The sequence below is a fragment of the Bacillus rossius genome, chromosome 2 (genome assembly GCF_032445375.1).
Source record: "Bacillus rossius redtenbacheri isolate Brsri chromosome 2, Brsri_v3, whole genome shotgun sequence".
Classification (NCBI taxonomy): domain Eukaryota; kingdom Metazoa; phylum Arthropoda; class Insecta; order Phasmatodea; family Bacillidae; genus Bacillus; species Bacillus rossius.
In genome coordinates this window covers 126,205,538-126,231,879 of record NC_086331.1, presented here as the reverse complement: position 1 = coordinate 126,231,879, position 26,342 = coordinate 126,205,538, and the positions used below count along the sequence as shown (strand labels likewise).

The window sequence follows — 26,342 nt, the reverse complement described above, 5'->3', positions numbered from 1 at the left end:
AGTTTATTTGCAAGCCTTCGAATTTAATTTCGGTAAATTTGCCCGCGAGGAAAATTTATCGCACCCTTAAAACACTCGCGTGCAGTATTGAATTTCGGACAACGTGAATTACTGGTATTATCTTTGAAGGATTTGTGCAATGGGAGTGCATGACTTGATGTAAGCTTTTTGGACATACGCCATTGCTAAGCACATGTATGTTTGTAGAAGAAAACTACAAAAAACACAAAAGACAAAAACAAAAATCAAGCAAAACATTGCTGTTTACATGTGGTGTTTATATCCTGTTGACAACAGCAATTTTTTTGCTTGATTTGTGTTTATTGTAGTTTTCTTCTACAGACATACATGTGCTTAGCAATGGCGTATGTCCAAAAGCTTACATAAAGTCTTGTATTACTGGATATACTGAATATAGATTAATTTTGACCACCTATATATATATGATTAACTAATTAATTTTTTTATTGATTAGGGCCGTGGTTCACTTTAAAAAATAATTAACATACAACAAGTTAGCCTTATACTGTTTTAACGTTCATGATACGTACATAATTGTTTTTAAAAATTTGCTGCGTATGTTGCCAAAGCGAGGAAGAATACGAAGATAATCTTCCGTGACTTTATGACTGACTGGCTGGCAGAGGCGGTTAAAAACAAACTCTCTTGTGATTGTTTGCGTGTCATTGCACTTGATGATCAACAACATTCCGTCATAGCGCTTGCGCCAAGTCATTCCTCTTGTAGGATGGTCACGTGGTTACAGCAACTAATTCGAGTTAAGTTGAGATTCTTTGCTTTATTTGATTGAGACGATATTAATCTTGCTTATGGAAGATCTTGAAACCGTTTCACCGGAAAAGCAGTCATTTTGAATGCCTCCTCCCCCCCCTCCCCCCCTCATTTTCTGTCATTTTCTGATATTTTTGTTTCAAGACATAGTCCCAGAAAATATAAAAATATTAAAACGAAAAAAAATATTTATTTATGACTGCAAGATTTACAAGTAAATTCTAAAACGAAACAAAAAAACAAACTGAGAAAGGCTTAGTTCGTGTCCACGTCGTAGATTTTGCTTGAAAACGTAAGGATAAAACCATAACAAGTGTTTGGTATTAATATGTAATTTAATTATAAATCTCTTTAATGCAGTAAAACACTGCGCGACCAACACATACAGACATAATCTATCCGCTGTTGGCTCAACCATTGTTGAAGCATTATTAGTCTCGTAGTTATTAGCGAATCAAATATGACGGTATTTTTTTCACACTAGGAAGTTCGACCGACTATCATAGTAACGAGCAAATAGAAGTTTTCAAATTAAAAGGTTCTTGGCATTGTTTTAAAAGAAACTATCAGATTATCATATATACATAATACTTCAATGCTCATAAAATGAGGTTAAAAGTTTGAATTTCAGAAAGGGTAAGCAGAAAAATAAATTGGTTGTCTGTAAAGTCGGTTTACGGACGATAGTTTAACGTGACAACGTCATAACAAAACATTGATGAAATTATTGCATAATTTTATGAATAAATTTGAATATTTTTTATCGAATTATCATTATTTTGTATGGATACAAAGAAGGAGTGAAATGAAATCTACAATTTAATTGATAAATTTACTTTTATTTGCACTCATTAATTCAAATATGTTTATTACTTTAACGAAGAGATTATTTTAACTATAACGTTTATACATGTTTGCTATTTAACTTCTTCCAATCTGTGTTATTCTGTTAAGGATAGGACGATGATAGGAAAAGTAGGAAACGAATGGGAGTGTTTCAAGTTTAATGTGCCTCGAAAAAGTAAAATCGATGGTTGTTCCAATCGAGTGGAAAAGAGATAGATGCGGCGTAAGCGTACAATGAGCGTAACGGGACAATGAGCGTAAAGGGACAACGAGTCATCCTTTTCCGTGCGTGCAGCCGGCGTTCATCGATTTATTAGACGTTGTCACGTCAAAAAAAACTTAGTTGGTGCTGTAACGCAAGCTACAAACCAACGACCAACACCGCATGTCCCATAATTATTCTCGGCGTTCAGCATGAGCACGCAATCAGCAGTGTTATTAATCCTTGACACACATGAAAACGCGCTAATCACCGACGAACAAAACAGTTATTTCTCGGTTCAGTCAACTGAGCGCGGCTCTTTTATTGCAGACTCTGCGTGCAATAACAAAGAACAAAAACACAAGTCTCAAAGTCCGGTGACCTAGCTGCAAGTAAAAATGAGAATATATAATTTATGACCATCTTGGAAATTACTTTCCAAACTCAAAAAAAAAATGAACTTTTTTCTTGAGCTCTAGTCTTTCATTGGATATGGTTTTAAAAAAAAATTCTACACACACAAAAATAGAAATCTCGAAGATACAAAATTCTGCCTTAGTTCCTTTCATCTCGTGGGTCACGAATGGTCATATCAAACTTTCAAACAATTGCTCACACCTTGAGAATGATAGGGCGAAAAATAAAATAAAAAATTGAAACACTTGTCATGACCAGTATAAGTTTTGAAATAGTTCATTGTTTGCATTAAGGCATGAAGTGTGTCGCATTGTGCGCACCACAACAGCCTACATGAGGCAACTTGAGCATGCAGAATGTACTTTCAACAAAACATTTCTAATTATGAGTGACCTCAGGTGTACGAATTCATATTAAATTCTTTCACAAGTGAAAAATGAACGACACTTGGTTGTTTTGAGAAGAACCCAGCAAGATATGAATTATTTTTACTATGATAAAGGCCAAAACGTATTTCAAAAATCTAGGTGTGACATCAGAAACGAAGGATAAGTCGTTTACTCGTTAATTTACTGACGTGTTGCTATTATTAGATTATATAATAATTATTGACCCACTTTTTTTTACTTTAGATGGCATGAACAAAATTTCGCAAAAAATTTTTATGTTTCTTTTTATGTGCATCTTACAATATGTAAATAAATAGATGAAATAAAAATAATTTAAAATTTTCACGTAAATTTTATGTTTTGAATTTAGTTCATATTTTTTACGTTCGTGGAAAGCTCTTGGAGTCAAGAATAACAATACTTTTCACTACTTGCACCACCAGTGGTACCTTCGTAATTGCCATCTTAGACATTCATGTTCTCTTTAGTTTGCATATTTACACCTTGCAGAACAACATTGTGTGACGCCTTTGGCTATAGAGTACTTTTCCATCCAGCCACAGAGGCTCCTTAAGGGATATGTAGCTCAAAAACTACTCTTGGGCAGTCGTGGCATACTTGGAAATTCATGCAGCAAAATGTGTTTCCCAAATCACACAGTCTGTTTGTAATTTAAAAATAACTGTCAAAGAAAAATGTTTAAGTTTTGACTTAAAAACGAGATAAATTAATGTAAATTATAGGTGAAATATAGTTCAATGCCATGAAGTACTAAACTATTGGAAGTTCATTATATCACAAATCCTGCAGTCGATACTCTTGATTTACGAAACATTACGTAAACAAATCAATAATAATTGTTCCTTCACTGTCACAAAAAAATTCCGTATTTATTGTTTACATAGTTTCTTAAGTTTCAAAACTGATAACTGCTACAGTTATAACACATTTCAAAGAGACAATCACAAAAAAATTCGTGGTAATTATTCCGCATATTTTTCGACTGGAAAATTAATAAGGATCGTTGGCTTTCGCGGCCATTGTCTGAAATTTCTTGGCTCGAGAGTTCAAGTTACAACTAACAGGAAAAATCACTCGCGAGTTAAAATAATTTATTAAAACATAGATATATAATAAAGTTTACTTTATGTTTATATATTATACAAATATTATGTGTTGACTGGTTCCATTTCATCTACTTAAAACCTAAGTACTTCTAAAGTACATTGAAAACACGTCAATATTGTTTGGTACTAAATAAATTGTATAGTAATATTACGTATCCCCATAAAATGTTTTTTTTTTGGTTGATACCGCAAAATAAATCTTCAAAATGAAGATATGTCCTATCTTTTTTATATAACATGCGCAATAGTAATTGGTTATATTTTTAAGATTATTTAATGGTGTTTTAAAATAGATAAAGTAAAAGGAAATATTTTATATAGCATAAAATACTAATACAATTTATATCGGAACACTAGAACAAACCATCCTCTAATTCTCTGTTATAACTTTATAAGTAAAATATAGAAAATAGTGTTCATATCTAAGTTCCATTTGTTTATGAGTTATAAGCTATAAAAATAGTTGTTTTATTTTAATAATATTTTTTATCTTTTCGTATTTGTCAAAAGGAAAGTACGTGTTAAATAAATAAAATTCTATTACCTTGGCCAGCAATATATTTTATTGAGTAAGTATTTTTTTATTTTTATGCGCGTGAACAGTATACTTCTGTCCGGGCGAATATCAGCCACAGAGAAATTTGATAACTGAATGCGGCTTATCACTAATCGTCCCCTGACATTTGTAACAGGGTTTTGTTATGCAAGAATCTATTGCCTACGAATATATATATATATATATAATGTTATTTTATAATACCCAATGTCGACCAAGTAAACATGAAACTAACGGAGCCAACAGTAGCGTACGCAGAATTTAATTTTTGGGAAAAGGGGAAGGGGGGGTAGGATGTTAGATATACTTTATCTCCATCACCCCCTCTCATACGACCATGGAAGATAATTTTGTACCTAGTGAGTATCAAGATCAATTTTTTTGTGGTTAAACACGTTTACTATACACTGAAGTAATTAAGATGGGATTTAAGGGATTATTGGATTGTGATCACGTGGACCGATTGACAATACAGAATGTCCAAAAAAGAATGCCCCAGTTTCAATGGGATATTATAAAAGTTTGATTGAAACTATACACAACAGATCACACACCAAATTGAAGGTAAACTAACCTAGTTTTTCTTACAAATGGACAATATGTACACCTTTAGATGTACGGCACACATCCAACCTGAAGTACAATTCTTCCCACACTTTGGTTAGCACGACCGGATTAATGGAAGCAATAGCCTCTTCAATTCCGTGTCTCAGCTCTGGCAAATCATTAGGTAGCGGTGGAACGTAGACACGATATTTTATAAAGCCCCAAAGGGAAAACATAGGCACGACATGTCAGGTGAACGTGGAGGCTAGCGAAAAAAAAAAAGAGCTCTGACGTCTCGACCATTACGACCAATCACAACGGCCAGGGACTTCCACGTTCAACCAATCTCGTACAAAGAGATTCCAATGGAGAGAGGCTCCATGCTGTTGCCATATAAAGTTTTGGAGGTTCATCCTCTGCTAACTGGGGAAAGCATTACTGGCGCATCCAACCTAAAGTCCAATTCTTCCCACACTTTGGTCAGCACGTCCGTAGTAATGGAAGCAATAGCCTCTTCAATTCCGTGTCTCAACTCTGGCACATCATTAGACAGCGGCGGAACGTAGACGCGATCTTTTATAAAGCCCCAAAGGGAAAACATCTTATCTGAATCTGTTTGAGTTACTCTTTGATGGTGCCTTGAAACAACACTCTGCAACGGTCACGGTTGATACAGGTAAGTGACGCGACTGGGACTTTCTGGGATGGACACGCAGTGCCGCGTGGCTCGGGGCACTCACGGTTCGACGGCGCGAAGTGGAGGAACGCCATCTGCGCGGCCAAGCGGAGAACTACGGCGCGGCGGCAGCAACTGGAGATGTCTCCCCCGGGTTCAACCGTCACAAACAAGCCAAGTGGGGCAAAAGCGTGACATCTGACTTGACCTGCGTGGTATCACGGCCCGCGCCACCACTCACAACCGCCCGATAGCTGGGTCCAGTGGTGTTTATACCCTCCCCCTCCCAACACTTCGCCTTTCGACACCAGTTCAATGACTGTTTACAATTTACCGCGCTCCCGGTCTTCCTTTTGCTTTTTTCTTTCTTCAACTGCGGCCTACTTTCCGATCTGCTGGTTTTTTAATACTCTTATCGGCGTTGCAGCTTCGGGCGATGCATAGGGTTGCTTCCTGATCCAAACACAGCGCCACGTAACAGGAGCAAGGATTTTTGAGGAAGAAAAAAAATTAAATTTAAACCACCTATTCCGAAGTTGATGTCTCGTGAAATGTCCATAAAATAGTATACAAATTAACTACTAAGCGCCTGAGATACTGACTTTCGAATATGTATGTTGTGTAAGTTCAGCCAAGCTATATACTAGTAACTAAAGGGGGTGCTATCCAAACTCATTAAACTTATGTATTATTGTGGTTTTGTTCATATTTGAATTATTTTCTCAAAACTTTAAAAAAAAAATCCGGTTTCCATTATAAAAAAAATAAAATTTATAAAATGTACAACAGATGTTTCAAAAATAAAACGTGTAATGGAAAAAAAAAATTACATAGAAATAAAGTAACTTGGCTTCTGGGTAGTAGCCGCGTCCAAAGCCAATATATCACGGACGTTTCGGTTGACATTACGTTCGCCATCATCAGGGTAGAGTTACCTACTGAGGTTATTACATGTTCTTCTGCCTTTAATACTCTCGCCTGATAGAAGTATTTCCCAATTGGCTGCAGCTGTGGGCCAATCACAGTTATTACTTTCGTCTAGTTGGCCTATTGATTTGGGCAATCGGAGCTGGGCTTCAGTGACTGGCTAGGGCTGCTGGAAAATCAGTGGCCTCTTCTCCTCTGATTGGCTGGGCTGTTTGGTGAACCAGAGGTGACCTGTCTTTTGTTAGATGCAGAGCTAGATTATGAGGTTTTTCTGAAGAGTGGATCCCATATTCTGCTTAATTTGTAGACATCTTCTCTGTTTATGTTTTCTGGGTGTTTTAATATTTCTACTGACCCTCGAATGTATCTTTTCTAGTATTGTCTGATGTTTTCTATGGTGTGGAATTGGTCAAAATCAATGCTTTGACTGGTTTCCAAGGAGTTTTCTGCTATAGCTCATAGTGGATTTTCCTGTTTATAGTCGCTGATATGTTCTTTAATTCTTGTGATTATTCGTCTGCCAGTTGGTCCTATATACCTATATCTTGCCTTAAGAAGATGGAATCTTGTACACACCAGCTAGGTTTTCGGGTGGAGTTTTGTTTTTCACAGATGACAGAGACTCCTCAATTTTGTTTATGAATTTCATGCTTTCTAAGAATTATTGCCACTTGATCTGAAATTCCTTTGACGTAAGGAATGAAAGCTTTATTAGAAGATACTCCATCTTTTGCTGTTGAGGTGGCTTCATGGCTTTCATATTTTTCTGATTTTGAATAACCAATTTCTTGAAGAACACTTGTTAGATGTTTCATTTCTTCCTCGATATTGTCTTCTTCGCAAATGGCTCTAGCTCTGTTGACCAAAGTTGAGATGACTGTTATCATCTAAGATGGCGGGTGGTGTGAACTCGCCGTAGATACCTCTCTGTGTGGGTTGGCTTTCTTCAAACACTGTGGCTGATGTGGTTATCCTCTCCTCTTGTGAACAAGACATCCAGAAAAGGGAAACTTCCTTCTACTTCCACCTCTATGGTTAAATATATGTTCGGGTGGATGCTGTTCAGGTGTTTCAGGAAGTCTTGCATCTTATCGTTACCATGGCTTAAAATCACAAAGGGGCCATCTACATACCTGTATTAGCACTTGGGTTTAAACTGGCTGATACTTATTGCTTTCTCCTCAAATTCGGCCATTATAACATTGGTTAAGAAGGGAGATAGAGGTGAGCCCATGGCGGTGCCTTCCTGTTGTTGAGAAGAAGGTGGAAGTAATATAGTGTTCTGTGAGCTTCACTATGTCTCCGCTCAGGTTGTCTTCTCCCAGAGGTGATTGAGAAGTTTTTGAAGGGGTTTTGGGACAGGCGCTTTAATGAAGAGTGATACCACATAAAACTGATCAGGAGATCTGTTGGTTGAAGAGAACGTTGCTTAAGAATTATTTCCACGCCGAACTGGAGCTCAGCTGGCGCGCAACCACTCGGAGATTCGCAGTGGAGCGCACCTGCGGGAAGACACATGCGTTGTCACGTCACGTGAAAGTTGGGTGGGAAACCTTCCTGAAACAAAGCCAGCGAGTTCAAATATACCTGAAATTGCAAACCGGTTCATCATTTAGTTTCTTTACTTTTCCTTACGGTCCTGATTTAAAAATTACAGATATTTAAAGTTACCACTGAAAAGACAGAAGGAGACAAGTAGCACTCAGCAACTAAAGTGAAGTTGATGAAAGCCGTCTGTGTGGAGAGAACGGGAGCAAGAGAGCGACCCACGGGACAAGCACAGCTAGGCCAGTAGCCGCCGAGATGAGGGAAGTCGTCGAGGAGGGGGAACAGAGGGCGCGACGTATTTAGAATTGCGGCTGGGGGCATTTTTAGTCGAGGCGTGGACGGCGCGCGAGACGGCGTCGCGCCGGCCGGCATGACGCCCTCGGAGGACCACGAGCCAGGCCGCCCCAACAGGTGCCTCACGGTGCTCTACTACGCCTGGAAGATCTGCTCGTGCCTGTTCTCGCACGTGGTGCTGGTGTCGCTGGTGGTCGCCTACTGCATCCTGGGCGCCTTCACGTTCCGCAGCCTGGAGAAGGACAACGAGCTAGAGGCGAGTGCTCCCCTGTCGCAACCTCTCCACCCACCACAGCTGGAGTCTCGGGTCTGGCCTCCTCGTACCCCTCAGTTCCCCGCGAACCGCCCAGCAACATTCCGACATCCCCCGTCGGTGGCGTCTGCTGACCTCGTTTCCGAACTTGATGAAAAAAAAATGGTTGTCTGTAAAGTCGGTTTACGGACGATAGTTTAACGTGACAACGTCATAACAAACCATTGATGAAATGATTGCATACTTTTATGAATAAAATTTAATCATTTTTTATTGAATTATCACTATTTCGTATGGATACAAAGAAAGAGTGAAATGAAATCGACAATTTAATTGATAAATTTACTTTTATTTGCGCTCATTAATTCAAATATGTTTATTACTTCAACGAAGAGATTATTTTAACTATCACTTTTATACATGTTTGCTATTTAACTTCTTCCAATCTGTGTTATTCTGTTAAGGATAGGACGATGATAGGAAGAGTAGGAAACGAATGGGAGTGTTTCAAATTTAATGTGCCTCGAAAAAGTAAAATCGATGGTTGTTTCAATCGAGTGGAAGAGAGATAGATGCGGCGCAAGCGTACAATGAGCGTAACGGACACAGCGTAACGGGAAAATGTGCGTAACGGGACACTTTTTCGTGCGTGCAGCCGGCGTTCATCGATTTATTAGACGTTGTCACGTCAAAAATCCAACACCATGATATAAACATATATTCAACCACAGATGTAACAAGTCTGTATTTACGTGCATACAAAACATAATGTTTTGTTTATAATCAGGCTTAATTGCTCATAGTTGCGTAACGATTCATCATGGGGGATGTTCATTTGCATATCTATAAAGTTGGCCGCCTTGACTGGGCAGCTAAATAGCACGCAAACCTTCAGTTTCCAACGCGCCATTTAAATACTACTCAAGGTTTCTAAATATAATTTAAGTTTTCTAACACCATATTTACAAGTTAAAATTTTTATTGACGTATTTATTTGCACGTTGAGACAGTGAAAACAGATTTAACAGGTGTTTTCATTATCGTCTTTAGGTGTGGAATGTTTGATTAAAATCCTTCATCTTAAACTTCCCGAATTCCTGGGAATGTGTCATTTTTTGTTCTGTTTCTTTTTAAATTATTTTTTAGTGTAATTGATCTTGGTTAAATTATAATTACAAAAGTTAAACGTCTGTAAAAATGCATCCATTAGCAATACATCACCGAGGCTCCTAAACTTAAAAGATGAAACTTTATTATCCCACTGTACAAGAATAGAGTGACAGCTCGAAGTGCCATTGAGGCCAGCTCGGTGCCTGGCGCGTAGAGGCGAACAAGCGTATGATGAGCGAGCGAGAGTCGCCCTTAGCGCACCTGTGTTTTCAGAGCTCGTGCCTCCAGCCAGGCAGGCAACATACCAAAGTATACTCTAACTTGAAGGTGACGTAGTCGTGGAGTTCACCATCCCAAAAGAATACATATTCTTTCTTGTATTAACATGTTTACATTTTTAATGTAACAACGTAACGTTATTTTATAGGCTGTTACTTTTAACCTTTGTTTCAAGCGCATTGCTAATTAAATTTTTTAGAAAAGTTTTATGTTTATGTTTTTTATTTAATGAAACTTTTCTGCCAAGCATTGCGTTTTTATAGGAATTTCTATAAATTAAGTCAAATACAGCATTTGTTATGATCAAAATAGTGGCAATTTTTTCACCCAGCCGGGTGCCAAATTATTTAAACAAGTTTTGTAGCCACGTGATAACGAGCGATGCTACGCGGAGAGTGCTTTTGTCCTTATGTCCGCGCAGTAGGTGTTGAGCTACGGCCGCACAGGGCGCTATGCTCGCTATATTCGCTATGCTCGCTATGCTCGCTATGCTGGCGATGTTTGCTACGCGAGTAAAATATAGCCAGCTGCATCTCAGGTTTCATTGTCCACACACATATGTGTTCGTTATGTTCGTTATGTTGGTGACGTGGCCAGGTGTTTGATTCTCGGTTATTTTAAAAAAAATACAACTGTTTTCGTGCGGAATTGTGCTGTACTTTTGTGTTTGCTTTAAATTAGTATTATATCGACGGAAAATTTTATTGAAGGATTTCAAAAATATCCATGTTTAGGGAATAAATCTATAGAAGACTATATAGAAAGCAGGATGTGCAGGACAATGCCTGATATTTGATTTCAATTGAATGCTATCAAACTGAGTTGTATTTATTATGAAATAATCCATAAATTTGGCTTCGTCCTCACGCAACTGCTTCATCGAATGATGACATTCTCTAAATTCGTTTCTTTTTGGATTAACTTCATGAACCTATTTATTTTTACGTTTACAAACTGTGAGAGCCAGCAGAATATTATCATCGTCGGAATCAAACACTCGAATCCTACGGCATGCGTCTCTCCGACATCTCGAACTAGACTATCCTGTCTTGCCACCTGGCTCAGCGAACACAATGAATATAGCGATCATAGCGTAACTGACTGTGTGGCCTCGGCTTTAGGCTTTGTGGCTGACCGCGACGCGACCTGTTCGCCTAACAGCATGCAACCCGCTGCACACGCGCGTACTAACAGCTGCATGCCGCCGGCGTTGCAGCACTAAGCTCATGTCATATTTTATTTATTTATCATTGTTACATGCCTACGAGCGGTTATAAAACCTATGTGGTGGGTACAAAACAAAAACGAAAAAACAGAAGCACAAAACAAAATTAAAACATACTAAATAAAAAAGGCAAAGAATCAAACCAAATGAATAAAAATCTACTAATGACAAGTCAGAAACAATGCGAAGGAATCGGGCACTACATTCAGGCAGGCTCCACACACCGTACACAATGTAGGCACCACCACCAAGCAGGCACCACCGACAATCGGACAAGATAATAACTGCAATACAAAGTATTAACTAAATAAATAGAAAATACACATACGAAAAACAACAATAAATAGGACATTACATTACAAAAACACGCTATGGTTACAAGAGAAACACCAATCTTCATTCCAGAATGTCTTCGTACTTTTACTTCATCTTTCATTCAACAAGCTAAGGAAAGCACTGACGTTAGTTCGGAAAACTTACACTCAAATGCGAGGGGGTAAATATTTTAGTCGGAGTAAGGAATAACCACTGAAATGATTTAGTAAAGAGATTTAATATTGGCTAGGATATTAATTCATTCTGGTTGGTAAAACATTTAAAATATTTTCGTTCGTTTTCTTATTAATTACAATAGTTTTGGTAACTTACCAATTAAAAATCATTTGACAATATAGTTGTGTGCATTTTTCAGAATATGCGTTATTTCAGTCCAGATTAAATTTTCCAATAAAGGGAATTCTGAAAAGTTTATCAATCGCATCAGCATCTTTATATATCTTTATATATTTCTAAGTTACGTCAATTTTCACGTCAACTAAACACATTAGGCCTATTTATTACAAGTGCTGTTTCAAAACACATTCTAATATTTTATCATTACATGTACACAGATAACTGAAAAAATTAGTGTAGAATAAACTCTTTGCTTTCTTTACTTGTTTATGAATAACATATTTTTAACATTTTAAATAGATATGTTTTTATATTTTTCTATTTACGAGGGTTTTAAATAACCTGAAATTTCTTTGTTGAAAGCAAATAATAAAAAAAAAACAGAATATAGTTTCAAAATAAAAGTAATAATTCTAGACCTTAAATATAGCAAAGCAAGTATTCAAATAATGAAAAATATATTTCTCTAGCATCTGGTCAAATATTGTAAAGCTTATTGCAATAAATGTGGCAAGTGAAGGTTTTTTAACTGTAGAGAAAAAATTATATTAAGTTAGTTTTAGCTAAGTAATCATTTAATAGACAAACAATATTTAGGGCACTTTGTACTGTTTATTCATTTAACGTAAGTCTTAAAACTCAAGAATATTTGGTACGTTTTTTTCCCCCGGTTATAATATAATGGCAAAAGCATTGAAAATTTCTACTATTATTTTGGGTGATATAAAAATTAAGGAAGTACATATTTTGTGTCTATTCTGGATTTCAAACTTTAGCCAATGAAGGAAGTTACAGGTAAAATTAATATTTGGACGATGTTTAAATACAGGCGAATCGATCACGATATATTTCTTCGTAAACTGTTTTTTTTTTTTTTTAAGAAAGTGTAATTTGTGCACGTACGATTGACCATGACATGACTTGATGTAAGCTTTTGGACATACGCCATTGCTAAGCACATGTATGTCTGTAGAAGAAAACTACAAAAAACCTAAAAGACAAAAACACAAATTAAGCAAAAAAAATTGCTTAATTGGTAAATATGTAGTTGAGTGGTATTTGCAAAAAAAAATTAAAAATCTGAAAATACTTTTATTGTATGCTCTTCAACTTCCTCTTTTCATTAAAAGTGGCGGAGATAAGAAATTCCAAATACTTTAGGAGATATCGCCATTCTTATTTTGCTATACAAGATCTGTGTAATCATTCGACCGCCGAAATTTTTTTTATTGCCATGTGTTTGTGAATGCCTAATTAATGCAAATGGTCGATTAGGTAAGGTCAGTTACATTATAAATACTTTGAAACTAAGCGTACATTAAAAATAATATGAATTAATTTCAATGGTTCTTTATTTTTAAAGTATTTATAATGTAACTGACCTGACCTAACAAACCGGGACAAAGGATGAACAGTAACAATTCACGTAAAATTTTTTTTGTTACTTATTACTTGCGCAACAATATCCAAATAACAAATAAGACTTTAAAATTAGAAACGTTAAAAACTCACCTAAGTTGGAGGCGGTAATTAAACACCGTTTTAAACAATAAATGAACTAAATAATCACGTATTGATTCATTTGAATTCTGGTCTATCACAAACAATCACGTAATATCATTATCCAATAAAAAAAATAGATACTCGTAAACAAGAAACAATGGTGAAATCCACATGAATGCACTGGTATTGTGATGAAATTTAAAAATTCTATATCTCCTAACGTATTTGGAATTTCTTATCTCCGCCGCTTTTAATGAAAAGAGGAAGTTGAAGAGCATATAATAAAGGTATTTTCGGATTTTTAACATTTTTTTTTGCAAATACCGCTTAACTACATTAATTTTCTTATTTTGTGTTTTTGTCTTTTGTGTTTTTTTGTAGTTTTCTTCTACAGACATACATGTGCTTAGCAATGGCATATATACAAAATCTTACATCAAGTCTTGCACTCCCATTGCACAAATGTTTCAAAGATAATGACCATGACATGACTGCACATTTTGGCAGCGGGTGGAGTGTTTTTCTCCGACTCGACGCTGGAACAGGAGTAGAGGTCTCCGGACGACGGCTGGGTTGTGACGGCTGCGTGGAAAAGCGACCGCGCTTTCCATCGCCTTAACCTTCCCGCTACCGCCCCGACGCCGTAACTTAAGGGGGTGCCTCCTACTTCAGGTCAATATTTTATATGTACAGTAATTACAGATACACTTGTAAAAAATTTTCAATTGTTTAACTTTCACAAAATTAAAAATTTATATACAGCGCATACGTTTTGCACGATTATCTGCCAAAGTTACATTTTTAACGTTTTTGGGTTGTACAAATAAGGAGAATTTAATTTAATGCAGAACTGAATTTTCCTAGGTTTAACTGAAATGCCACTGGCTACTTAAAGAAATGGTTTGAATTTCTTTCAGAAAATATTAATTAATTTTACCTGGCATTTAAAAATTCTCAAAATTTGTTACGATTTTGATAGCCAAAATCAAGAAATGAGTTTTTGTGATAGAATTGCAAACCATATTATAAAGTAGCTAATGACATTTCAGTTAAACCTAAAAAGTTACAGTTCTGCAATAAATTAAGTTCTCCTTATTTGTACAACCCCAAAAAAGTTAAAAATGTAACTTTGGCAGCTAATTATGCAAAAAAGTATGCGCTGTATACATTTTTTTTCATTTCGTGAAAGTTAAACAAATGGGAAAGTCTTAAAGTTGATCAGTGATTAATATAAATATAAAATCATGACCTGAAATGGGAGGCGCCCCCTTAAAGCGCGTGAACAATTACCGTAAAACACGATACGCGAAGCAAACAGGACCAACCTCTTTCCACCGCAAGCGTAAACGTGTTCCACGTCCTCCACCATCCGGGTTCTCAAAGTGTTAAAGTGTACACATCGGGAGTATGGTACTGACTTGATGTAGGCTTTTGGACATACGCCATTGCTTAGCATGGCGTATGTCCAAAAGCCTACATCAAGTCATGCACTCCCATTGCACAAATCTTTCAAAGATAATATGAGTATGGTACTCTTATTAAATTGCAACTGGATGCCTCTGCATGTATATACGAGAGCTTATCAATAAGTAGCGCACATTTGGTAAATCAGAAAAAAGAGGGGGTTGTCTGTAAAGTCGGTTTACGGACGATAATGTTACGTGATAACGTCATAAGAAAACATTGATGAAAAATTGCATACTTTTTAATTTACAAATATTATTTACAGTTTTTGCAAATTTAATTTAAATATTTTTTTTTAAATATAAACACGAACGATTAGTTAAATCCCGCCTTAACCTTGATATTATAGAAGATTTTCTGGCACGGTGGTTGGCCGGTTCTTGCACGCTTGACTCAGGCCGAACGTGACAATGAGTCATGATTTTTCGTGCGTGCAGCTTGCGTTCATCGATTTATAAGACGTTTTGACGTCAAAAAGCAATAAACGACGATATGAACCATAAATGAAAGTAATGCCCTTTTATTACTTTTCCACGTGAATTTCATGCATGTTGGGGCATTTCTCCCAACGATGGATTGGTTTGATAATCCCTGTCCCATAGGAATTCGCCGGCTGCGATAACAGCCACATTCGCCAAGACCCGTTTGAGTTCGTCGTCAGAGTCACACTTGTCACCGCCTTGATCCTCCACAGTAATCACTGACGCCACTTTACCGGTGACTGACAAACGCTGTCTGCGCGTGAAATCACGAGATCGTGCACTGTGACCAGTCAGTAGCTCCCTGTATTTAACTTTTTTGACGTGACAACGTCTAATAAATCGATGAACGCTGGCTGTACGTACGAAAAAGTGTCCCGTTGCGTACATTGTCCCGTTACGCGGTGTCCCGTTACGCTCATTGTACGCTTGCGCCGCATCTATCTCTCTTCCACTCGATTGGAACAACCATCGATTTGACTTTTTCGAGGCACATTAAACTTCAAACACTCCCATTCGTTTCCTACTTTTCCTATCACCGTCCTATCCTTAACAGAATAACACAGATTGGAAGAAGTTAAATAGCAAACATGTATAAAAGTTATAGTTAAAATAATCTCTTCGTTGAAGTTATAAACATATTTGAATTAATGAGTGCAAATAAAAGTAAATTAATGAATTAAATTGTAGATTTAATTTCACTCCTTCTTTGTATCCATACAAAATAGTGATAATTCAATAAAAATGATTCAATTTTATTCATAAAAGTATGCAATCATTTCATCAATGTTTTGTAATGACGTTGTCACGTTAAAATATCGTCCGTAAACCGACTTTACAGACAACCAATTTTTTTTAGAAGTAATTTAATCTTTACTGATTAATTTTCCTACTTAAAAATTTACGTGTGAGTTACTTATTGAGGCGCCCTCATAAACATATATAAAACCAAAAACTACAAAGGAGATGGTGGCCGAGACTGTTAAATGTAAAGAGAGAATTAATACACCTGTCGTGAAAGTTAACATGCTGATGTGATATTTCAAGAAGTCAGTAAGCCAACGCGGCAAACTCAGTCCAAGCCGTGACGAACACACTGGGGAATACTAGATTTAGCAGCTGGACCGGATGAGTGATGTTCGGCTCGAGTGTGCGTCCAGACTCGTCGTGGCCCCAGGCTATGACGTTCCGTGAGTGACGGCAGAATACTGACAAGTGTCACGCTGACATGTTCCTGACAGGGTTACGTCAAGCCAGCGTGGTCGTGGCTAGATACGGCACGGTAGTCAATAACATGCAAAAATTGGTTGTGAAATCACAGGTCGGTTTGTTTTCGTCAGTCACTCTCGCCAATTATATGACTCAACAATCATACATAACAAACCATTTAGCTCGCCAAACTTGGTGGTATTTTTTAAATAATATCGAGTAGGCCTAATAGTTGCTTTAAAAATCTGTCCAGTCTAGTGAATATTTTCGGCTCGTTTTTATTTAGTTTTGATTTTTAAATTTTCAGTAGAAACTTATTACAGCAGTGAACAAAAACCTCTTAATTCTGTGCTGGACTCTATAGACTTCCTGGTTTGATTTTGGCAGATTAAAAAAAAAAACAGAAATCACCCTTTTTTTCGTCCCGTATTAGGTAAACATGCAAAAAAAATATCTTTAATTTAGTTAGAAGTATTGAGACACGTTTATAGCATCTTTCAGTTTATTAAAACTGTAATGAACACTACTTTGCACACCAACATATGTATCGAGCGATATGCTGATATAATGATTATTTTTTTAGCATCACGCTAACTTGTAACCACAATACATGAAGTCGATGTTGTTAGTCAAACGTCTGAAAATAACTTTTAAAAAATCTGCAGTAGACATTTTTGAGCGAATTATGTAACAACCAGATAAATTTTGTCACATTTGTATATTAATCGGGTTTCCAATAGTTTATACAAGAGCGTATCAATGAGTAATTCACATGTCAATTTTTAAGTAAAAAATAATTAGCAAAAAGGAAATTTTTTACTAAAAAGGAGCTAGAAGGCGCTACTAACTGGACAGCTAACGATAGCATTCGTGAGTCACCGGTAAAATGACATTAGTGATTACATCGTCAACTGTGGAGGAGCAACGATCACTCTCCAATTTCCATCTGAAGAAGTTCCACCCTTGAAGAAGTTTCACCCTTAAAGAAGTTCCACCCTTGAAGAAGTTCCTCCTTTGAAGAAGTTACCCCTTTGAAGAAGTTCCACTCTTGAAGAAGTTCTTCCTTTGAAGAAGTTCCTCCCTTGAAGAAGTTCCACTCTTGAAGAAGTTACACCCTTGAAGAAGTTCCCCCTTTGAAGAAGTTCCAACCTTGTAGAAGTTCCACCCTTGAAGAAGTTCCCCCTTTGAAGAAGTTCCACCCTTGAAGAAGTTCCCACTTTGAAGAAGTTCCACCCTTGAAGAAGTCCCACCTTTGAAGTAGTTCCTCGTCGGTGAGAAGAAAGACTCTGACGACGAACTCAAACGGGCCAAGCTAATATGGCTCGTCTCGCAGACGATGTAGAGCTATAAGACCGGGATTTTCAAACTGATCCATCTTTGGGACAAATGCCTCAACATGCACGGAAGTTATGTGGAAAAGTAATAAATTGCTAATACTTTCATTCTGTTTCATATTGTCATTAATTATTTTTTACATTATGTGCATTACTTATTGATACGCCCTCGTAGGTAGTTAGCTTCATAGATGCGCACGTCGGTAAATTTAAATCAAGATAACAGGAAACATCTTTATCTCTACGTGAAATATTTTTCCAAAGTTTGTTACATTTCTACCACACTCCAACGCATTTGGGTGCAGCCTTCATGTATTTTTTACATGGCGATATTTTATTTAACAGGCAGCATAACCCAGTTTCAACACGGCCTACGAGAGTGGCGAGTAGGATAGGCTTAAAAGTCACTAAATGTAGGTAAAAATATTTCCTGTTTTAAGTGTGAGATAGTAAAAGAGTGGTGTATCAAGCAACCTGCTAGGTATCTAAACAGTAGTTCTCTGGTGTATTTGGACGCTTGCCAGTGCACTTGCATTAATTAATTTTTACAAATGAAAAATTTTTGTAAGTAAAGCGACTGGAAAAAATTTCCATGCTTTTAAAAGTTGTAATAACGACACGCTTGTATGTGTTTTTCACTATTTTTGTCGAGAATAATTAACTGTTGTATCGCTGTCCTGTTAAAATTGTACTCAAATCAGTTCATTCATTTTTTTTAATTATTTAATATCTATTTCTCCTTGTACAGACTGTTAAACTGTAAACGATTTGTTACGATACACATGTATTGGCCAAATGAGAATTTTAAAGAATAAAAAATAACTTAAAAGATAAGAATCAGTAAGTGTTATTCACAGGGAATTTACAAAAGGCTTGAAACAATGGGCCAATGATGAGCACGAGTGGTTTCGAAGTTTTTTATTAGACAGAAATCAGCTTAAATTGCGTCTTTAAATGTTACAAGTGTGCGTGAAGGAGGTGAAACCTTACAATTGTGGACACGTTTGAAAGGCAGACGCTCTGGAGGCACGTGCTCGCTCTGCCTGGCGGTGAAGGGACGGTGGCGCCCCGTTGCAGGTGAAGCGAAACATCAGCCGGATACGACAGAATGTGACGGACGAGCTGTGGCTGATGTTCGAGACGGTGCCGGTGCTGCACGAGGTGAACTGGACCAAGTGCGTCAGGAGCCACCTGAAGAGCTTCGAGCAGGACTTGCTGCGCTCCATGAAGAAGGACGGCTGGGACGGCGTGGAGGACGAGCAAGTGGTGCAGTGGACCTTCGCCGGAGCCCTGTTCTACTCCATCATCGTCATCACCACCATAGGTGAGTGGGTCAGCTCCAACCACCCGTCTCGGCCCAAGCAAACTGGTCATGGGGGAGAAACTCTAATTCCCGAGACCGAGACAAAGTTTTGGAAGTAGTTTTGGGCCCAGCCGCTAGATAGCAGCTTTCTTAATACAGAATGTCCATTAAAACATGTCCCTGTTCGGAATTATAATAGTTTCAACTGTAAGCGTAGTAGAGTTTTGGTTCAAGATCACAATCAAAGAGTAACTCAAACAGTTTTAATTAAGCGCTTGCGCGAGTACTGCTTTGTTGTTTTCTCGCTTGCAGCACCAACCTGCACAAAATGGCGTCTCCTCAACGTTAATCATTTTGTGTTCTCCAATTTGCTGAGAGTGAATCAATAATTTCAGTTCAACGTGCGTTTTGTTTAAAGTTTAATTGTGATCCCCCATTGTAATCTCTTTGTACGAGAGTGGTTGAACGTCGAAGTCCCTGACCGTTGTGATTGGTCTTGATGGTCGAGACGAGGAGCTCTTTGTCTCTGGCCTCCACGTTCACCTGACATAACTCAATGTGATTTTTTTCCTTTGGGGGCTTTATAAAAGATCGTGTCTACGTTCCGCTGCTACCTAATGATTTGCTAGAGCTGAGACACAGAATTGAAGAGGCAATTGTCTCCATTACTCCGGACATGTTAACCAAAGTGTGGGAAGAACTGGACTTTAGGTTATATGTGTACCGTATAACTAAATGTGCACATATTGGACATTTGTAATAAAATAATAGGTTAGTATTCCTTTAATTGTTTAAAAAATAGCCTAAATTAAACTGTTATAATACACCATTGAAACTGGGACATTATTCTATGGACATTCTATATAATACACACCTAGATACATTGATTGTCAGAAGGAATGTTTCAGCTGTTATCAGACAGGTTCAAATCCCGTCTGGCCATTGTCATATCGTATTAAAGTCTTAGAATTAACAGCGAAACATATAGGTACCAGAACAAACGAAAAGGCCTGTATCGTCTTGCTTTAATCTTTCCCTAACTATATATGGTTCAGTCTGAGACGCACTTAAGAGTATTTCCTACCTAGACCTCCGAAATAGGTACACTTAATTTTAATTTAGGTTACGAAAAAAAATTCTGTTCAGTGTAGCTCACGACTCAGACGTGATAGCGCGGTGATTCGTGTGTTTGAGTATAGAGGTTCGACAACACTGGGCAATACAGGTTGTACGTTCAAAAAAAAAAAACATTAATGTTGATATTATGCCTTCGATATCTCATTTCTCATATCACAGGCCAAAGTTAAATAAAATTTTCGTCGAATATTAATTGAAATAAATAGTACGCTACCATTTAGTGTCTGTTTTGAATTAAAAATTATAGTACGTACACCCTAGTCAGTGCCTCGTTTTTATAGTTTTTATTTTAAACCATTATACTAAAAGCGACTCGCTGACATATAAACGTTTCACGCGAAATCAACGGCCGTGAGTCCCGATACAGTCCCAACGATTTTTTCTGCTGATTCTGAAATAATTCTAGAAAATCGGTAGGATGCTTCCTTACTGTAAGTCATGGCTAATTCTTTTCACATTGCCGCCCTACTGTGGCGTTGTGTTTGGCCGTCTGCATTGACTACGCTATTAATCTGTTCACGGACAAGCAAGCATTTATGAATACGAAGAAATATAATGTCGGGCATTGGCTATTCCTCTAGTAAACGTACCTAAAATGATTTCAAGGTTTTCATAAATTAATATTCTCAAATGTTTTCACTTAACCAGCTCATTTGAGCATTTCTAAATGATTTCGTAGTCATTGATGCATTAAAAATATAGGCCTAAATTCACAACTACTTAATCAATAAAACTTAAACAGCAAACGTGAATCGTTCTCAAGTAAAGTATAACAAATATTCCGTATTCACAGTTCTCAGGTTGGAAATGTTGTGATTGTTTTATCTATTCTTAATGGCAATTGTTTTTCTTAAGATCTATATGTTAAAATACTCTTCTAGTGGTTTTCTCAGCACATGCTAAAAACATAATGCTGGGGTCACAATATCCTGTGACAGCCCCAACACGACAAAAACAATACTACATCCATTATGAAGTAAGGTCGTAATGAAGTCAGCCCACGAAAATTGAACGCCAACAGCCCATCAGAAACTTAATGTGGGTATTATTCATGATGTAGTAACGTAAACATATTTTTCTGTGAAATCATTCATGCTTAAGTTTATTTTATCGTTCTTTTGATAGACATGACGTAAAATTAAATCAATTGAATTGCCACCTCAGTACTATATAGGGCTTTACACCTGATGGTGACAATCTGTCGTGGCATTTTAAACATATAATATAAATCATGCAATATTTTACTTACTTAACCGTCGGTTGTCAGGGAATTATGATTTTCCGTCGATAGATTGCATTTTATTTCAACTAGTGACCTGGAGTTAACACATGAATTAAAATCACAAGACGTATGCTGCTTATTTCTGCACATACTTTCTAAGATAACAGACACAATTTACTCATGTAGTTCGAGTATTAGGACTGTATGGTTGCGTTTTAACTAATGGTAGTTTTCCATTATGGCACTTTTTCATCGCCCCCAGGCAGAATTCTTGCATTATGGTAGTTTTCCAGTACGGCAGTCTTCCGTCGCCCCACGTCAAAACAGGAGGAATAGTGCCATAATGGAAAACTACCATATTTATTTAAAGATCGTGTTTATAAGTATACAGTGCTGCTTCCTATAACCCATTTTTGGATACATTTGTTTCTACTAGTGCGCGATCTGTTAAGTTGATTTATGATGAACTACAGAAAATCACCGCCAGAAGTGCTATCTGTAGCCTGTTAAGTTAACCTAAGAAACAGCTAGGGGATTAACAGCGCTACCTAGCGAGGTATTTATACGCTACATCGAGAGCAAATTAGTTGTACTCATTCCATGGAGTGTATAAATAAATATGGCAAAATTCTGTCTAGTTCTGGCAGTTTTACGATATGGTACTTTTTCGCCTTTTTCGAAGAGGCCAGGCGGAATTCTTTCATTATGGTAGTTTTCCATTATTTCAGTCTTCCGTCGCCCCACTGCATTCAGGCTACTACTATCCTTATGATGGCAACTGCAAATTTGGCCGAAACATATTGGTCAGAGATAATATATTTGAACTTGAAGCTGCTAAATCCACAAACCAAGCGAGTGTATTGCAGTTTTATCGAATATTACTGAAGTTAATTACAATAGCCTTACCATTGAATGATCATCTATGTTGCAGGTTATGGCCACATAGCGCCGAAGACGCCATGGGGGAAAGTTGTGACGATATTCTATGCGATTCTGGGAATCCCACTCATGCTACTCTGCTTGTCGAATATCGGAGACATAATGGCACAATCTTTCCGTTTCCTTTATTGGAGGGTGTGCTGTTTCTTCTGCACAAGAAAGCCGAAGAAATATGCTTCTAGAAGGACAAAAAGCACTCGTAGTAGCAATCGACAAAGTGGGTAAGGGTGTTGAAAATCATACAAAAATAATTTGCTAACCAAATAAATGCAATTTTTCTTGAAACCTAATTTACTGTAACAAATGTTGGAAGTCGCTGGTAAAATAATCTTGTTGATCTTAAAAAAACACTGCTGCATTAAATACTGTTTCGATTAATAACCGCCATCACTTGTTTAGTAAGTCAGCAGTGTTTTGAATAAATTAAATGAAAAATATGATTAATTTTATATTATTTTAATATTTTTTCAAAGTAATTGGACACCTTAATTTTTAAACTTTTATTTGGAAAAAAAATATGTAAATTGTTTTCAATTGTAAATTTTTTTTTTATTTTCGTAGTAAAGAAGATTTTATTAGTTGTACTTGGTGTGAGGGATTTTAAGAGCCTTTATCTCAATAGTTAAGGCTGTTGCTTCCTTCCAGCAGCCGTTACTCAGGTCGGTCCAGGACTTCGTCGTTCAAAAGGTACGTTGGCACATCGCAGAGGTCCGCGGACAGCGCTATCGGCATGTCCGAGAGCATGACTCGATCGTCCTACTCCGACACCGAATGCAGGTCAGTGACTTTTTTTTTTAAGTGAACCAATCTATGTTTTGTTGTGGCAGCGAGTTCTTTCAGGTCTCCTGTAGTTCACATTTCAAACATTCCCGAGTTTCCTGTTTCTCCTGTGTGTCGGCTCGTGGTCACTGCTTCCTGCGGCTGAGCTCGGGGTCACGGGTTTGATCCCCGGTCGTGTCGGCTGGTTTCCACTCGTTGCAAAGCTTCCTCGCGGATCCATCTACACGCTGCAGAAGGCAACTGCGGACCACCGCGGAATCATCTCGTCTCGTCTGCCCGTGCCCTTCGTGTCGCTGGCTGCCTTCATCGCCACTGTCATGTAGAGTTCCGGCCTTTGACTAAAGATACGTCGACCAGTAGTATAAACTGATAGGTTCGAAAACTGGTACTGGTGCGACGAGCGAGGAGACTGACGCCATCTTGGACTTTTGTGACCTTGACCTTCAAAGTCCACAAAACTGACTCATAAAAAAATAATCAAGATCCCCCAAAGTTACTCGAAATTGTCAACTTTTGAGGGGAAGGAATGTCTATTTTGAGGGCAAATTATGTTATTTCTATCACCCGAAAATTTAATTGAGTTCAAATGTATTCGAAGAGGTTCCAAACTACACAAAAATTTCAGCTCAAGCCTCTTAGGTTAGGACATTGACCTCTGCTGAAATTTAACATATCAGGGGAAATTTGAAAACTCGATCAGATTCTTACTAAAATGTTGTAACGTAAATGTAAAAAAAATCAATTAAAATTAAATATTAATTTCATAACAAAACGCATTCACACTATCGAGTTCACGGTCCCCAATTCAAAGCAGACGAAAGAAATATTTTAAATGTTTATAAATATATAATAATATATTTAATAAAAATTAATGCATAGATTTTTGAGCTACTGGATTTGGTCCCCGGTGAATGCACTTGTAAAATAAATATCAACTCGCCCTTACTCCGCAATATTTACAAGGCAAATACTACTTCAACCAGTGTGACGCCATGACAGCTGTCTTGACCGCCATCTTGAGTTCTCTTTTCATCTGCTAGAGTGTGCTAGTGGTGATTGTCATGGTTCTTCCGATGTTACACTCCAGAGTTCATTGGGGTCAAGTATCAGGTCGTAGGTAATTACAGTGTCTGCCGATTTGTCGGTCATGGTGGCCGTCGTCTTTAAAAACCTTTATTATGAAACAAAAATTCGAACAAAAATCCCAAAAATTAATAACAAGGTCTATTAATGTATTAATTGAAATGATCTACTACCAATGTTGGTTTGATCCTTCATTGTGCAAAAAATTGAATTTTAATTAAAAAAAAATCATATTTAAAATTTATTAAATTAAATATAACCACACTAATTTAAGGCCCTAGGTGTTAAAATCCAAACGAGACAGCAAATGTTAATAATTAGTAAACTTTTCTGCAGCCTTTTCGACGAGCGTGTTAATCATTTTCACTAAGAACGGGTATTCTATGCAAGGCAGCTGTGCGAATGAATAAATATGACACTCTCGATAATTACGCTTAAAATGGAAGCTGTATTCGGTATACCTTTTGACTGCTAGGCCTACAGTCCCAACTACAATCATATAGACCAACCCTATGTGGATTTCGTTTTTCGGTAATTGGCACGATTTTCAACCAAATTTTGACGAATGTCGTGCATATAGATCGAGAGTCTCCGAACTGCCAGTCACACAATTATTATAGTTATTCACTTATTATATTTAAGCAATATGTCCAATAGTAATCATAATCAAAATGATTTACGCGTACTGTAGAACTAAGAGACACTAAATCATGAAATATGTAGTCCTTTCTTCACTTTTGATTACAAACTAACATATTTTATAAACCCACACTGAGTGTTAACTACGCATGCCATACACCTATAAACGACACACTTAAAGCCTATAAATCCAATAGTCGCTCATACTTGAACACTTCATCAACCACATTGGTTGGCATTATACTTCCCACATTACCTATTTACAACCTAAGAAGAGGCCTCCGAACCACTAGTTATTAAATGCACACTAATTGTCATAAATCCACAAAACATTAAGTTTACCGTCGTAAACAATATCCTATCATATCCCATCGTAGGCAATTGTATATCCCCATATTCCAAAGATCGAGTCAAATCGTATCTCACCGATCGTATCCCATAGTATACCATCATATCCCATCGTATACCACTGAACGTAACCCATAATACCCCATCGTATGTATATAGATTTGAACAACAAGCTTCAAAGCGTCTAAAGAGATTAAACATTTTGTTAAGAATTTTGCGAAAACTTGCTATATGGCAGCACAAATATTGGATATGTATCACTTTGGGACCAAACAGTTTCCTTTATTCTACAAACAGTTTTATATTAACTTTCTTCGAAAACATTATGTATATTCTGTCACTTATTGATTTATGTGCCTACGATTCACAGTGCCTGAGTGCCCAGATCACTCGCTTACTACTACTAATTCGGTCCAGGGGTCGATTCTGGCTAAGGTGAAAACCGAAACTTACGAAACTGGAAAACGAGGCGGACTTTTCCGTCGCAGTACTCTCGTTTTCCCCACCATTTGTTTCGTCACTGCTTAATCTCATAGCTTCTTCCATTACCTAAAGCAACTAACGTTGATTCTGGCGAGAGGGCTATGTTATTTAATAAAATTTCTCGTACACACGCCACACAATCGTTAGACCTTTGTGTTCGTCTGTGCTGTTATTATATTTTCATGACTAAATTCCTTCCACAGAATTCTTGTGCTGGTGTGATATTTTAAGTTTGAATGTGTTCGTCTGTACTGTCGTCGTTGTGTTGTCCATAATACCTGTTTAGGTTCAACGTTTTTTTTATGACAAAGAGTGCAAAACTGCACTGTAGTATGTCCAAGAAATTGCATTACTTAAAAATTCCACATTGCATCCTTCATTTAAAGAACGTAAATTTATGTTAATTCATCAAGAATAAAACGAATGCATGTCATTTATGATATTTATTAGTGATCAAACAATTGTTGCATTTTATTTCTTTTTTGGGAATATTTCTGCTGAACAAGTTAAATTTATTTACAACGTAACTCATATTTTAATCAATTAACACTTTCTTGGGA

The 26,342-nt window shown here is 37.1% G+C and overlaps 1 protein-coding gene across 3 annotated transcripts in view; it reads left to right on the top strand.

Moving 5' to 3' along the window:
* The first annotated feature begins 8,357 nt into the window (after positions 1-8,357).
* Positions 8,358-26,342, top strand: part of LOC134529788 (potassium channel subfamily K member 18-like) — a 41,674-nt gene continuing 23,689 nt past the window's right edge. Inside the window, exons 1-4 of one of the 3 annotated variants that reach the window (XM_063364233.1) lie at positions 8,358-8,576; positions 18,926-19,172; positions 22,442-22,670; positions 23,098-23,226. In XM_063364233.1, the coding sequence (XP_063220303.1) occupies positions 8,397-8,576; positions 18,926-19,172; positions 22,442-22,670; positions 23,098-23,226 (785 nt within the window). In that variant the 5' untranslated portion in view covers positions 8,358-8,396. Of the gene's footprint in view, positions 8,577-18,925; positions 19,173-22,441; positions 22,671-23,094; positions 23,227-26,342 lie in introns of all 3 variants that reach the window. The other 2 variants (XM_063364232.1, XM_063364234.1) reach the window with 2 other exon arrangements.